Here is a 15746-nt window from a genome sequence, read left to right on the forward strand (position 1 = left end):
TACGTAACACCGGAACTCGCGTACACCGGAACTCACGTACACCGGAACTCGCGTACACCGGAACTCACGTACACCAGAACTCGCTTACACCGGAACTCGCGTATGACACTTGCATATGGCGTATGTAAACAAAAACAAAGGTGTGGCTGACTAGGATCCTTTAAAATATCGTAATTAGTGCAGGATATCCTTGCCGCTGCGTTTACTCGCAAGGAAATGGGTTTTATGGTTTGACAAGGCTATTTTTAACTCGTTTTAGTACGTGAGAAACTGTCGTTCCTTGTCACTACTCTGGTATAAATAGGAGCACGTGTTTAGCTCGTAGTTAGTTTAGTTCTCGAGACTTTACTGAGTGGATCAAGAGCAGAAAGAAAGAGCTTGCTTCTAGCAAGGTAGGCTCGATTGGTTTGTTTATTTGCTATTAACAGTACTTGACCTCGCTAATTTCTGCATAATTCTCGTCGCTTTATATTGTAGCTTTAGTCTTCGTTGTGTTTTTTTTAGCTTAATCTTAGAGTTTTGTTTAACCAAGTTAGAAAAACACAAATATTATATTTGGTGATGAAAGCAATCAAGATAAAGTTGAAAGTTGTTCACGTGCCCACCACCACAGGCATCCGTGGGGCCACTTGCACACTAAGCATAAGTACTCAAATCAAAGTCTCTTCGAGATATCGACGTTTTTGCATGAAGTATGAGTCGAAGGTTTATCCTGTGCATTGTTCTTCGAACTTATCATTACAGTTTCTTTGTAGTTTAATTTAACAATTTCCTATCTTCGCGGAGGAAATGCAGCCATATAATTTTGTCAAAAATGGCTCGTTCGCGCCGGGTATTTATACACATATTCCTTAACATTACACTGAAATAAACAGTGCAAATTTCAGCGAGATCTGACAATTCTATACTTTAAAACTGCAAGGACCTTTCGAGGCAGTCGATTACGGCAGCGAAATTAGCAAATGAAACAGCAAAATATGCGTTCGACGCTTTGTTTTTGCGACGCTATATTTGAATTGTTATAGGTAGACCGCCGTTCAATGTGTTCAAGGCCGTATCGTTACGATTGCTCCATGAAAAAGCACGAAAAAAAAATACGGATATTTCCGACTACTGTCGGAGAAAACATTGCGTAAGCAAATCGTTACACTCAAGCTGCGTTTTGTCTAGGCTCGGCGAGGGTCGGATATCAAGACCCAGGATTAAACAAAAGCCACATATACAGTGAATGCTTTCGAATTATATTTGAAGATGAAATACGAAAGAATTTTGCTGTCTTTGACTGAAATTCCACTCGAACTGCGTAGATACTATCGCATGTTGTAAAGCCGATTCATGCAACATTGCTCTCAACGCGATGTAAGTGCTAGTGATTATTTATTCGTGTTTTAGTTACGCAATCCATCGTTTGTGCGACGCTTTTTATAGATCGCCTTTCAGACACACGTGCGTTGAGATAAGAAAGCTGACATGTCACTTTTAAAATTGTTATATAACGTTTGTAAATGTGACAAGTCACGTTTTTTCCACGAAATCGCAAGTGATCACCCACAGCGGAAAGTAATCCCTTGAGAAATTAAAACAGTCCCTTGAGAAATTAAAAAAGTCCCTTGAGAGTTTACAAATATGTGGATCCAAATTTTGTCTACTAACCCCTATTCTACCGTTTTTGCTTGTTTAGCAAAAACGTCGAAAAAAGGGCAGATTAGACCAGATTACTGGTGTCAAATCCCCCGCCTAGGAGCATAACCAGAGACAGCACTGAGCCTGACTTTTGTTGGCGAAGACTTAAAAAAAGGTGTGAAACAACATGTATATAGTATAACGACACAAAAAAACAATCTTACAAGAAATACCTTTATTTCTCTCTCAGCGTTCGCCTCTTGTTCACGGTGGCGAGCAAAAGCACTGAGATTTCTATTTACTAAAACCGCGGCTGTTTTGTTTTTACACGAAACTTTCTTCGTCCCGCACTTGCAATTGTCACAGGCCAGCTCAAATTTGAGTCACGGCACGGACAACCTTGGCTGGTAAAGACGTGCAAAAAGTACGTAACACCGGAACTCGCGTAACACCGGAACTCACGTATGACACTCGCGTATGGCGTATGTAAACAAAAACAAAGGTGTAGCTGACTAGGGTCCTTTTAAATATCGTAATTAGTGCAGGAAACAACAACGATCTTTTATTTCGTGCCCAGAAGAGTTTATATTAAGTAAATACATGCAAGAGTAAGGCTACTCGAGCTAAGTGGCTGGGCCAAGCGGAAAAAAAATATCCTTGCCGCTGCGTTTATTCACAAGGAAATGGTTTTTATGGTTTAGCAAGACTATTTTTAACTCGTTTTAGTACGTGAGAAACTGCCGTTCCTTGTCACTACTCTGGTATACACGTACACCGATTCAGCGTAAACCGGAAGTTGCATGGAAACGAGGCCTAAGGGCCCTCGGCGGGTCAAAATTCATAAAGTTTTTATTAGCGTGTGGGGCATTTCGAGTCGGTAAAAGCATTCCCTTTACAAATTAGCCGCGAATCTTGATCCTAAGTTCAAAAGTATAAGAAGAAGAAATTTAAGGTCTAGCAGGCTAGAGAAGAAATTCTTACAGCTTACCGGTAAGATTTTGTTGTCTCCTTCTTTGGAATCGAATATTTTATATTCGCTCATCAGCATAACCTGAATGTTTGCCGTTCACACTCAATTTTGGATTTTGTTAATCAATAAAACGAACTACCTTATGATTTACTGAATGGAACTTTTGAAGAACAAATTTGGTTTTGAGAGACCCTTAGGTTTTCAATAATAAAATAATAATAATACTCTTTATTTCAACACGGTAAAAAATCATCAGGACTTAAAATACATAATACTTATTTAAAATTACTTAATACCTATTTTACATAATAAATTTAAATTACATTATTCGTCTACAATGAATTAATTAGTTATAATAAAAGAAATGCCTGCTTTCCATGAATGCCGTGTGATGTTAATATTTACATTGATTCTAGCCAAAAACGAAACTGCTGCAGCCGGATTTAAAGCTAGTGAGAGTTTGTGCTTGCCGAAGGTCGACAGGTAAACTGTTCCACAGCACCGCACCTCTATAGCTACAACTGTTTTTAAGAAAATTAGTGCGGGGGAGCGGAACAGTTAGTTTACCCGCGGACCCTCTCAGTGAATAGGTACACGTATCGCTTCTATTAGAAAACATTGTCCTAAGGTAGTCAGGTGCAAGACCATTGAGTGATTTATAGACCATGACGGCTGTTTTAAATTTAAATTGGACATCGAGTTTATTCCAGCCAAGTCTTGCAATAAGATCATCAGCATTGGCATCGTAGGAAGAAGAGGTCAAGGTACGCGCAGCATGGTTTTGCAGTTTTTGTAGTTTACTTGCCAGAGTTTTACTGCAATTCCTCCAAACGACACTACAATAATCAAAATGGGGTTGTACTAAAGAGTTATAGATACATAGTAATGTCTTAAATGGAACAAAAGACCTGCTACGCTTTAGGGTGCCAATGCCAGATGCAATCTTTTTAGAAATATTTGTAATGTGTAGATTCCAAGTTAGGTTCTTATCTATATATACACCAAGGGATTTTGTAAATTCAACTTGCTTTATAGAGTCACCATTTATTGAGAAGGACAAAGGTCTACTCAAAATACTTAATCCGAATAAAAAGTTGCAGGTATCGACACAGAATCGTAGAGAAGGTCACGCGTAAACATGTGTCACAAATAGTTTCAGTTATCTAAATTTTGTTAGTTTGTTTCGACAGAGAAGCTCGGGTAAACATGTGCTGCAGTTTGTTGTTACATTTTCCAATCATAATAATTAATCAACAATCGAAAAGCGTACAGTCAACCCAGTCAAATACAGTTATGTCAGATTTTTTCACTGAATTTTTTTACGGACGGACCTGATTTCATTTGTGAACTGGATCGAATTTGACCGGCAGAAAATATTTTCTAGTTTACATGTAAGCCTCCAGGTCGGTATAACTTTACCGGTAATAACAACCGAGTCTGCTTTGTATACACTGCTACACTTTGCTACTACTCTAGAATTTGTGTGTTTAAAAAGCATTGATGACTTTAAACACTAAATAAGCTTCCATGTATACACACCGACTCACCCATTGGCGTCGAAAACGACGTTGTGTACTTTATATTATCATTCTTTTGATATGAAAGTCGGCTTTATTTTATTATTAACCTGTATGAATCTGCAACTCAAATACATGTACAATTCAATTTACACCTGAAACAGTTCATGCCAATCACAAATTCTACTGAAAAAATCTGTCAAATTCTGTAACAAAATCAGTAGACTGTCTTTAATGATGTTTGCGTGAATACGCGAGTTTCTCCATAATACTAGAAAGTTTTCATTCAGATCGAAATCCACAGGGCTACCTGGTAAGGAAAGGGTTAAAAGGTATTCTGGACTTTAAAGTGGTTTCATTTTATTGATTAACAAAATTCAAAATTGATTGTAAACTACCTGAGAGAACAGATGAAATTCAGCCTATGCTGGAGAGGGAATATTGAAGTTTGGCAGCAAAATCGTACCGCTAAGCTGTTAGAATTTCGCCTGTCGCCTGGTAGACATTAAAATTTCTTCTCTTTATACGTTTGCACTGATAGGGATCAAGAATCGTGGCTAATTCGTAAAGGAAATGCTTTATTTCAATCAATCAATCAATCAATTTTATTTCCATTTTGGTCACTACATGTTACATAAATTTAGGAACATATAAAAGAATGGAGGAGGACTAAAGAAACCCTTACAGGCTTTTACTAGATAGTCCCCCTTTAACTAAGACCTTAATTACAAAGTATTTAATCAATTTGGTATCAGGATTCAGCTAGCGAGAAGTGTATTCATTACATCATTCAAAATCAACAAGTGTGATTGAAAAACCTAGTACTAATATTAAATTGAATAGGCACAACAATTTGACAGTAAAAACTGTTTCATCTTTCTTTTAAATACATGTATTGAGACAGAACATTTTATTTCATTTGGAATAGTGTTCCATATATTAATTACTTTATTTCTTGTCGAGTACACACCCAAATTTGTCCTATTGAACTTTTTGTGTAAATCATTGGATTTTCTTGTAGAATGATTATGAATTCGAGAATTTTCTGTACAGAAATCATTGAAGTACGCTGGTAGAGAGTTCGACTTATGACTATAACAGAAGATGCTTATTAGAAAATCATTGATTTGGTTAATGTCTAATAAATTCAGTCTTTCAAAAATTGGACGAGAGGGAGCTTTATATGGCGAGAATGTTATGACTCGCAATGCCTTCTTCTGGAGTTTGAGCAACTTGTCAAGCCTGGTAGGATAATTATTTGCCCAAATAGTATTACCATAAAAGAGATACGGATAAATTAAACTATTATATAACATTTTCAGAAGTGATTGATTAACATAGAAGCGGATTCTACAAAGAATACCAATAGTTTTAGAGATTTTTGTCGCAATATATTCAATATGACTTTTCCATGTTAAGTGCTGATCAATTATAATTCCAAGGAATTTCGTCTGATCTACTTTTTGGATTTCTTGGTTATTTAAGTTAATACACAAATTTGTTTTTATTTGTTTCATATGAGATTTGAATACAATAAAATTGCATTTTTTGACATTTAGTGTAAGTTGATTTAGTTTAAGCCATTCTTGAACATGGGTTAACTCGTCATTTACTGTAGATTCAAGTTTCTTAATATCTTTTCCTGAGCAAAAGAGATTAGTATCATCAGCAAATAGAATAAATGATAGCTTATTAGTTGACTTTATTAAATCATTAATATAAATTAAAAAAAGCAAAGGACCAAGGACGTTTCGACTTGAAACGCCCCAAATGCTAGTAAAAACTTTATAGTTTTTAGCCGCCGAGGGCCCTTAGGCCTCGTTTCCATGCAACTTCCGGCTTACGCTGAATCGGTGTATAGCTGGGAGTTTGGTGTGTTTTTTGGTGTTGTTTTTTTTTTTGAGGGGGCTCGAGGGGGGGAGGGGTGTGTGGAAGTGGTGCCTTCGTATCCTCTTTTGTTCTTTTACACTGTGGCCTGAATTTGGAACAGTTCGGGGAATGGATTATCAATTACTCTTCGTTATGCCATGTCACCCCTTAATGTGGGAGCGCCGCGCCTCAATTCACGATAAAAAATTTATGGCCGCCCGGTCCATTTATTAAATGTGTTAAATAAGTTTATTCATTTGGCGATCAGATGAAAATCAATGAATGATCAGAGTTATTAAAGTCCATTTCAAAAAAAAAAAGCAGGTGAGAACTTCGCTGTTTTTGTTATCTCGGACTTTTTTTTTTTATTAAAGTCGAACCTCTCCATAAGGAAACCTCTCGTGATGCGTCATGACTTACATCACGTATGTCCTTATCGCCGACCTAGGTGAAGAAAGGGACTACCGTAATTACTCGAATAAGCGCCGCGGCGCTTATTAAATTTTTTACGCCTCCAGTGCGGCGCTTATTTAGCCCACATTTCGTGCCAAACTGTACAACCCCAGGGCTTATACAAGCAGATTTTTGCACTTTCTTACACGGTTGGGGAGCGTGATGGCCTAATAATGGTCACTGCGCTGGACTCTGGACCAAACAGTCCTGGATAGAGCTTTTGGGGGACAATGCGTTAAGTTCTTTGGAAAGCCTCTCAACTCCCAGAGTCCCTTTCCTTACCCAGGTGTAAAAATGATTACCAGTCAATCTTTAGCTTTTCGGGAAGGGAGGTAACCCTGCGATGGAATAGCATCCCATCCGGGTGGAGTAAAAAATACTCGTTGTCGCTTCACGTTGCGGAAACCGGTATGAGCTCCGGCCTGATGGGCCACTAGGCTCGTAACCTGGCGGAGAACTACATAAATGGACCGGGCGGCCATAAATTTTTTATCGTGAATTGAGGCGCGGCGCTCCCACATTAAGGGGTGACATGGCATAACGAAGAGTAATTGATAATCCATTCCCCGAACTGTTCCAAGTTCAGGCCACAGTGTAAAAGAACAAAAGAGGATACGAAGGCACCACTTCCACACACCCCTCCCCCCTCGAGCCCCCTCAAAAAAACCAACACCAAAAAACACCCCAAACTCCCAGCTATTATAAATGCAGATTTACCGCTCAAAAATAAACCGGTATTTCTATGCATAAATGCTTCTGAAACAAACTTCCGTGTCTCTCGTGCTTAGAAATGGACTTTAATAACTCTGATCATTCATTGATTTTTATCTGATCGCCAAATGAATAAACTTAATTAACGGAGCTCGAGCGCAATCTATAAATACACGTCAAGCTCAAACGATGTTCATTTCACAGCAGTTAGAATTTTACTCGAGCTTCTGTATCTCTTCGACTTTCATTGCTGATAACGAGCATTCTGCCTGGAGACACAAAACTTCGTTTGGCCAAAAGGTAGGCGAAAAGATTTAGAGGAATCTTTAAGCGTGAAATAGTTAAAGATAGGTACTTTAAGAATTCCTTAATTTGCATATTTGTGAAAACAGCCAGATAACACAAACACTTGAAGTTATGTCTGACAGGTATTTTCACTAGTATAAAACCGTTCTATGACATTCTTGCTTTCCTAGTAATTTTTAAAGAAAAAGTAAGAATGACCCTGTTACGGAATGGGCAATTTCTTAAACAGTGATTTGGGAAATGCGAGCAACAGAAGTTCTTGTGAAACGTATACTTGAATAACAACAGCGTATAATCTCGACAACAAATAAAATAAAGTTGCCGACATAAAAATTTGGAGAAACGATCGTACGCTCAAAAATCGCCATATCTTTGGCAAAGATTATGTATTTGTTTAAGATAAGCAAAGAATACCTGAAAACTGCTTATTATAAACGACTGTAACCCTTTCATGTTTCTCCCGATTATTTGCTGTTAAATGAGCTGATCCGCTGAAATGGCGCTGAAATGGCCAATTTACTAGAGGTTCCATAATTTTTTATTCTTAACGGTTACATTTCCCCAATTTTTTTATTAATGGAATCAATTCACCAATGAACAAGCTTTGTTCATGGTAAATGGCTTGTTCTAAATCGAGATAACAGTGGAGTTATAAGCCTTTAATTTTGAAGTAAATTTGAGACTGTTCAAAACATCGTTAACATACCTTCGAACTTCTTGGCCGTTGATCATCCAAACTCAACATTTGCCGAATCTATTTTGATATATAGAAAGAAGAAAGATAGTTCTTTATAACTATACCAAGTATGATCGAGAAACTGTGACGGCAGGTTCAGTGTCGAAGTAACAAGAACACCTTCGATCCGCCATGTTGGCGGGCCGTCACGGACGCTTCAAATCGGCCTTCTCGATATTTTCCAAAATAAAAAGAATTGAAACTTTTTAATATCCATTTGGTAGTTAGGACCCTAAAACAAGACTGCATGCCAAATTTCAGCGAAATCGGTGAGGTACGGTGTCCGCGAACTTTTAAAAAAGCTCGAAAATTATGGAGTATTGCACTTAAACGGACCGTGTTTGACAGCCATCATTCGCCTTCGACGGTGATTACAAGAGGGCTTTTCAAGAGAGTGTTCATATCTTCTACAGTCGTCTGTGTCCAAAGGTAAATTCCCTTAACGAGTATATTTTCCTTCACTTATTTCAAATACACATGTAGGTTGCGGTAAGCGTTCAGATTTTGTACCTTTTCACCTCAGCCTTTTCCTTCTTTTTTATACCTCTAACATTTCTCAGCAGACATTGTCAACAATCATGCAGTGTAATGCCACGACGAATCGACTAAAGTAGTGTTTGAGGTTTACAATAGCAACGCAAAATACTTCAAGGCACGCAAAATGCACCTACAAAGCTATCAAAGTTGATACTTTTCGCAAGAGTGAGAATCTAGAACAGCGGAGCTATAATTTCCATCAGTGGGGGCGGAGAGGGGGGTTGAATTAAAGCGGTTTTCGACTTGTGTTCCTCGATTATGAGCAGCAATAAGATCCTCTTTTAATTACATTTGAAGCAGATAGAATACTTTGGTGGCCAATTTCTACCTCAAAATGAACTGTTTAAATGAAAAATTTAAGTACGAGAGAAATAATTGTTTAAACGTGAGAGCTAAAGGTTGCATTTGTTTGCGTAAGTCTCACGCACGCTCAATGTGTGAGGCTTGAGAGCTCTGCATCTAATACTCTCTTCAAGTTACACTGACAATCCACTAATTTCTGTTTTGCTTTTTTTGTTTTTAAGGAAAATGAAGTACCTTGTTTTCTTCTTCATGCTGGCTCTGGGCCTGGCGATGTCATTTACTCTCAAGGATGACATAGGAACCAAACAGCAAGATGAGGTAATTAAAACATGCTCCGCATGGCCGGTCAGTTGATGTATTGTACTCAGTGATCGGGAACGCGCCATCCGTTAGGTTAACCAAGCGCGAAAGATTTTAATCTCCTTGTGATTGATCATGACTTGTTTCCTTGAAATCGTAAAGTTCTAATATCTATCAGGTTTCTGGAAACTAAACACTTCCCTGCTGGCCAGGCCTGATTATGTTGAGATGATAAGTAAAGAATTACCCAATTGGCTGGAAGATGCAAGAGATCTGTCAGACAAGCGAGCAAAATGGGACTGGCTTAAATTTAAAATCAAAACTAGCTCAATTATTTATTCAAAGCAGCTGTCAAAAGACCGACAGAGAAGGGAGGAAGAACTTAACGCCAGGCATCAAGACATGCTAAGAAAATTTCAGGAAAACCCTTGCGAAGCAACTAGACTAGAAACTGAAAAACTTAAAAGTGAGTTAGAAGCATTATATGACGAAAAAGTAGAGGGAATTATCATTCGCTCCAGAGCAAGGTGGCACGAACATGGTGAGAAAAATACTAAATATTTTTTAAATTTAGAAAAGCGTAATAATATTAAGAAGCATATACGTAAACTGTTTGTCAGTGGGTCCATCTCAACTGATCCTTTCGAAATACTCAACGCTGAGTTACTATAGAAAGCTCTATAGTAAACAAAAAGTTAATCTAAACGGTGATGAAGCTAATTTCTTCTTTCAAAATCCAAATTTAAAAAGACTCTCCGAGGAATTAAGCACAAATTGTGAGGGAGAAATAACTCTTCAGGAATGCGAAAATATATTAGGCTCTTTTCACACGGGTAAAACGCCCGGAAACGATGGAATTCCAATAGAATTTTATAAAGCATTCTGGCCTTTATTAGGCAAATTTATGGTTGATTCATTTAATGAGGCTTTTTACAAAAAGGAAATGTCTCACTCACAGAAACAAGCTGTTATAACACTTATTGAAAAGAAAGGAAAAGAAAGAAACTATCTTCAAAACTGGAGACCAATATCATTGACTAATGTAGACGCGAAAATTGCATCTAAAGTAATTGCAGCTAAAGTTATTAAAGTCCTACCGGAAATAATTCACTTTATTATATGTCTACAATAGTACGCGCGCTCTGATTGGTTGCTGAGCGGGCATTACTTTCTTGTAATGACCGGGCATTATGAAACTTTCTCTCGGCTCGACGGTTTTTTGAGTCGTGAATAAAAGCTACTAGCGAGGGGGCAAAAAAACAACAAAAAATGCCGACAAAATATAACTATCTTTTCAATAACTGAAAGAAAAATATAAGCATACCGATACTTCTTTTAGTATGAGCGACGAAGAGAGCCACAGAGAGCGAGTTTTACCTCCAGTGTTTTTCCCTTGATTATACTCTTTTTTTGAAAAGTGCTTAAAGGCCATATAATAAATAACTTATTAACCTCGTCCGTTCGGCCATTACAGGGGAATCTCAGACCTCGACCTTGATGTATTGACCTCGCTGTCGCTCGGTCAATACATCACGGCCTCGGTCTGAGATTCCCCTGTAATGACCTCACTCTCGGTTAATAAGTAGTATGTAATCAGACCGGTTATGTAAAGGGTAGGTTCATTGGCGAAGCAGCAAGATCAATTATAGATATTATGGACTATACAAAGAAGCAAAATATACCAAGTATATTACTTTTTATTGACTTCGAAAAGGCATTTGATAGCATCGATTGGGAATTCATGTTAAAGTGCTTAGACGTGTTTGGTTTTGGACCTAGTTTTAAAGGATGGGTAGAAACATTTTATAAAAATATATCTAGCTGTGTGATAAATAATGGGATGTGCACATCTTACTTCGATCTACAGAGAGGAGTCAGGCAGGGCGACCCATTATCACCATATCTCTTTATTATTGCAGCTGAAATTTTAGCTACTGCGATCCGAAGTAAAACAGAAATTCAAGGACTTAAAATAGGGCGAGAGGAATTTAAATTCGTACAATATGCTGACGACCTCACTGTGTTTGTGCCAAATCTTGATTGTGTACAACGTACCTTTCATTTGCTAGATCAATTTGAAACTTGTTCGGGTTTAAAGGTCAATTATACCAAAACTGAAGCTATGTGGATTGGCTCTTGTCGAAATAATACAGCGGCACCTTTGGGACTTAAATGGGTAAATACAGTGAAGGCACTTGGAATAGTTTTTACATATAACGAAACTGAACAATTGCAGAAAAACTTTTATGAAAAACTAAAAGATATTAAGTTGCACACGTGGTTATGGCGTTGCAGAGGTCTCTCACTGCTTGGAAAAGTTACAATAATTAAATCCTTTTTGCTTTCGAAGATGATATATGTATTCTCAGTTCTCCCAACTCCACAAGATTTCATCAAGCAGATTAACACTATTATATATAACTTCCTATGGAATGGGCCTGACAAAATAGCACGAGCAGCAACAATTAATGACATTAAATTTGGAGGGCTAAGGCTGATAGATGTAGAAACTTCAATTAAATCTTTAAGATTAGCCTGGCTTGGTAGAATATTTTCTGAGGGCTCTGCACCATGGAAAGCTTATATTAATCAAATGCTTGACAGTTACGGTGGCACTTTTCTATTGAGATGTAATTATGATGTTAACGATTACAACTTTCAATGCCCTTTCTATAGCGAATTTCTCCAATGGTGGGCTGACTTTAGAAATGATTCCTCTACCAGGCCTCTTATATCTGAACGTATAATCTGGAACAATAAGCTAATTAAAATAGATGGTAAGAGTATATATTTTGACAATTACGTTAAAGCTGGAATCATTCTAACCAACCAGATGCAATTTAATAAGGATAACGTGGAATCATATAATAGGGCAAAAAATGAAGGGTTGAGACACACAAATTTTTTAACGTGGTCAGGGATTCGATGTGCAATTCCCACCCACTTAAAAGCCTTAGATGGAAATGAAAGTGAAATAGATTCACTAACATTTCATTTTAATGAAAAGCTACTTGACCCAGTAACTTGTAAAAGTAAGCAATTCTATGAACTGCTACTCTCAAAAAGGGCAACGGTATCGAGGGGTTTTAATAAACTTAAAGAAGATTTTGGATTAGATGATACAACTGTGTCAAAGGCTTTTCTTAATTTAAAGTCTATTTTATCGGAAACCTTTGTTAGAAGTTTTCAATTTAAACTGTTAAATGATATTACATTCACTAATACGCGGTTAGCAAAAATCGGTTATGTTCCAAATGATACTTGTACATTTTGTAAAAATGAGTCAGAAACAGTATATCATTTATTCTACCACTGCTCTTTGACACATCTCTTTTGGGAACACTTTAAAAATTTCTGGTTTGTATTAACAGGCCAACAGGAGGAACTTACGCTAAAAGACGTGTTCATTGGGAAAATAGAAAAAAGTGATTTGTTGAATTATTTTTTAATTCTAGCAAAATTGCATATCTGGTTGAGTCGGAAACATACAAAAATCCCAAATATTGATGTATTTAAAGAACTAGTTGATCTAAAATATAGAACTGAGAAGTATATAGCAGTAAAAAATAATATGCAGAGCAAATTTCAGACTAGATGGCATTTATATATAAGTAATAATAGCTAAATCATAAGTTCTTACGAATAAGATAATGGTAAATAGATAAGATAGTACATAGGTATATTGTAACGGTGTCATTGGTATATATGCACCGCAAATTTGTATATAAGTCTGTAAAATTGTAAAATTTCTGTTTGCAAAACAATGGCAATAAATATGTGGGAAAAAAAAAAGTTCTAATATCTTATTTATTATATCTTTGATAGAGGGACCCTCAAATTATTCATGATGCCGTGGGTCGTCCTCCATATCGTGATGCTCAAATTGTTCATGATGCCGTGGGTCGTCCTCCATATCGTGATGCTCAAATTGTTCATGATGCCGTGGGTCGTCCTCCATATCGTGATGCTCAAATTGTTCTAGATGCCGTGGGTCGTCCTCCATATCGTGATGCTCAAATTGTTCATGATGCCGTGGGTCGTCCTCCATATCGTGATGCTCAAATTGTTCATGATGCCCGTGGGTCGTCCTCCATATCGTGATGCTCAAATTGTTCATGATGCCGTGGGTCGTCCTCCATATCGTGATGCTCAAATTGTTCATGATGCCGTGGGTCGTCCTCCATATCGTGATGCTCAAATTGTTCATGATGCCGTGGGTCGTCCTCCATATCGTGATGCTCAAATTGTTCATGATGCCGTGGGTCGTCCTCCATATCCTGATGCTGCAGGTAAGTCTGTCAGTTTACTGCAAGTAGCTGTCTTCATTGCAATGTTTAGAGTAATACTGTATTTGCTTTGTTCTTGGACTTGATTGTTTTCCAAACTTGTGCAACATGCGTCTAACAAAACGTATTTTGACTTAGGGCGTTATTACTTGCCCTGGTATGTTTGTTTCCCAATTCTGTTTGTTTGTTGTTCGTCCGGTTTGGTTTACAACGTGTATTCATAATTAGTTCAAACTTATTCTGAAGTCAATTAGTTTTCTTTTATTCCTCTCGTTTGTTTTTGTGTCTGTTTGCATATTTTTTAACCTAACATTTCCTTTCGGTGTCATAATCGCTCAGATTAATCAAAAGTAGAAGCGAGATTTGTCTGAGTATTTTAAGCCATTAACGACCTTTTGTATACAAACGTTGAGGTCAAAACTGAAGAAAAGCAAACATATTTTTAAAAAAAATTAAAAAGAACTTGCTAAAAAGGTACCCGAAGTTCAGAACTTTATTTTTTCCTATTTCTTGTGAAAATTAAAATGAAAATCTTTTAAGATCCTTCGTATACATTTTTATGACCTTATATACCGCTATATTAACGTTGAAGTTTACCGATTTCTGAATGGAATTGACTTTTACATTCTTCAGAAGCCGGTAAACAACAGCGTGAAGAAAGCGGTAGATAAGATCATTAAACTGAAGCTGGCTGGCGCGACATCTTGAATCTCCTTTAAATTGTTCAAGTCCCGCATAGGAACAACAGTGTCATATGTTTCTGTTAAGTTTAATTATATTTTATTTATATTCCAGAACATGAATGATCACATTCAAGGTGGTGGCGCTATAGGCGGATATCACGGACATTATACTTACGGAAAATGAATAACTGAAGATTCGTGGATTTCCTGTTTTTACGTGAGCATGTAAAACGGCTTAGTTAAAGTTCGCTTGTAGTTCAGTGATTTTGTGCATTTAGAACTGATGTAATGTCAACTCAGGCAATAATTGTAAAAGTAGAAAAGTAATAAAGCTGTTTAAAATGCGGTTTCTTGTTTGCGTAATCAGTATTGCTTTGGATGGTCTTTGATGCGACTTGGATTAAAGAAATGGTACGACAAATTTTAAAATTTTACTTGAAGAGTGTGTAATTATTATGTGATTACATCTTTGGTTGGTGCGATAACATTTTTGTTAGGACCGTCCGGATCGAGCGGTCCGGGTTCAAGTCTTGGGCAAGACACTTTACTCTCACAGTGCCTCTCTCGCCTTAGGTGTATAATTTGGTACCGGCGAATTTTCTTGGGGGTAACCCTGCATGTGAGTGGACAAGGGATAAGTTTTGGCCTGATGGGCCACTTACTAAGGCTCCAAAGCAGACCTTTAATTGCCTTACCTAGATAAAGACCGCTAACCAGTGCTTACGGAGGTTTTAATGCGCATCACCGCTTACAGAGCTCACGCCAGTTTAGTTAAAACTCCACTGAGTCGTTAACTGGAACTCGACAGGGCATAACCACACACTAAAGCCGCGTTTACACGGGCAATTTTTATGTTAAAATTTTTATGTGACAAATATATTTGATCGTCTAGGTTACACAGCAATTATTTGTCAGCAGTTCAAAGTTTAGTGTGCCATTAATGACCTTGGACAGCAGGGATACGCACAGAGATATGGGCGCGAAGTGCTTAGTGGGAGATCGGGAGTCTGGGGACCACATATGCTCACGCAACATTTGCCACATTTTATGTGACGAGTCGTCTACGCGAGCAATTTTTCGTATGTGACAATTTTTATTTGTCACATAAAAGCTAACACGCCAGTCACATGAAAATTGGCAATTCTTTCTCACCTACACTAACGCCACGCGTCTCGTGTTTCCACGTGTGAGGTGAATTTCTCGCGCGCTCGCATCTTGACGAAACCTTGGCGAAATGTGGGACTATTCGTAGTGTATCACACACTTGAACTCACTTGAAGTGTGAATACCTTATTATAGGAAATTAACGATACATGTTATTAACGCGAATTTCAAAAATTCGCGTTAATTTTATGTATGCTAACTTTTTTACTATAAGCATTTCACCAGAACTTTTCCTAAATTCGCGTTAATTTTATTACGCGTACATTTTGTTCGCGTAGTTAAAATGCC

The 15746-nt window shown here is 37.5% G+C and overlaps 1 protein-coding gene across 1 annotated transcript; it reads left to right on the forward strand.

Annotated features, from left to right (window-relative positions):
* The first annotated feature begins 8575 nt into the window (after window positions 1-8575).
* On the forward strand, window positions 8576-14630 carry LOC144657256 (uncharacterized). Its single transcript, XM_078517576.1, has 4 exons — window positions 8576-8614; window positions 9247-9343; window positions 13151-13614; window positions 14407-14630. The coding sequence occupies exons 2-3, from the start codon at window positions 9251-9253 to the stop codon at window positions 13424-13426; spliced, it is 369 nt and encodes a 122-aa protein (XP_078373702.1). The 5' UTR covers window positions 8576-8614; window positions 9247-9250; the 3' UTR covers window positions 13427-13614; window positions 14407-14630.
* Window positions 14631-15746: the final 1116 nt, after the last annotated feature.

Source organism: Oculina patagonica, chromosome 6, assembly GCF_052425735.1.
Source record: "Oculina patagonica isolate OP01 chromosome 6, crgOcupat, whole genome shotgun sequence".
Lineage (NCBI taxonomy): Eukaryota > Metazoa > Cnidaria > Anthozoa > Scleractinia > Oculinidae > Oculina > Oculina patagonica.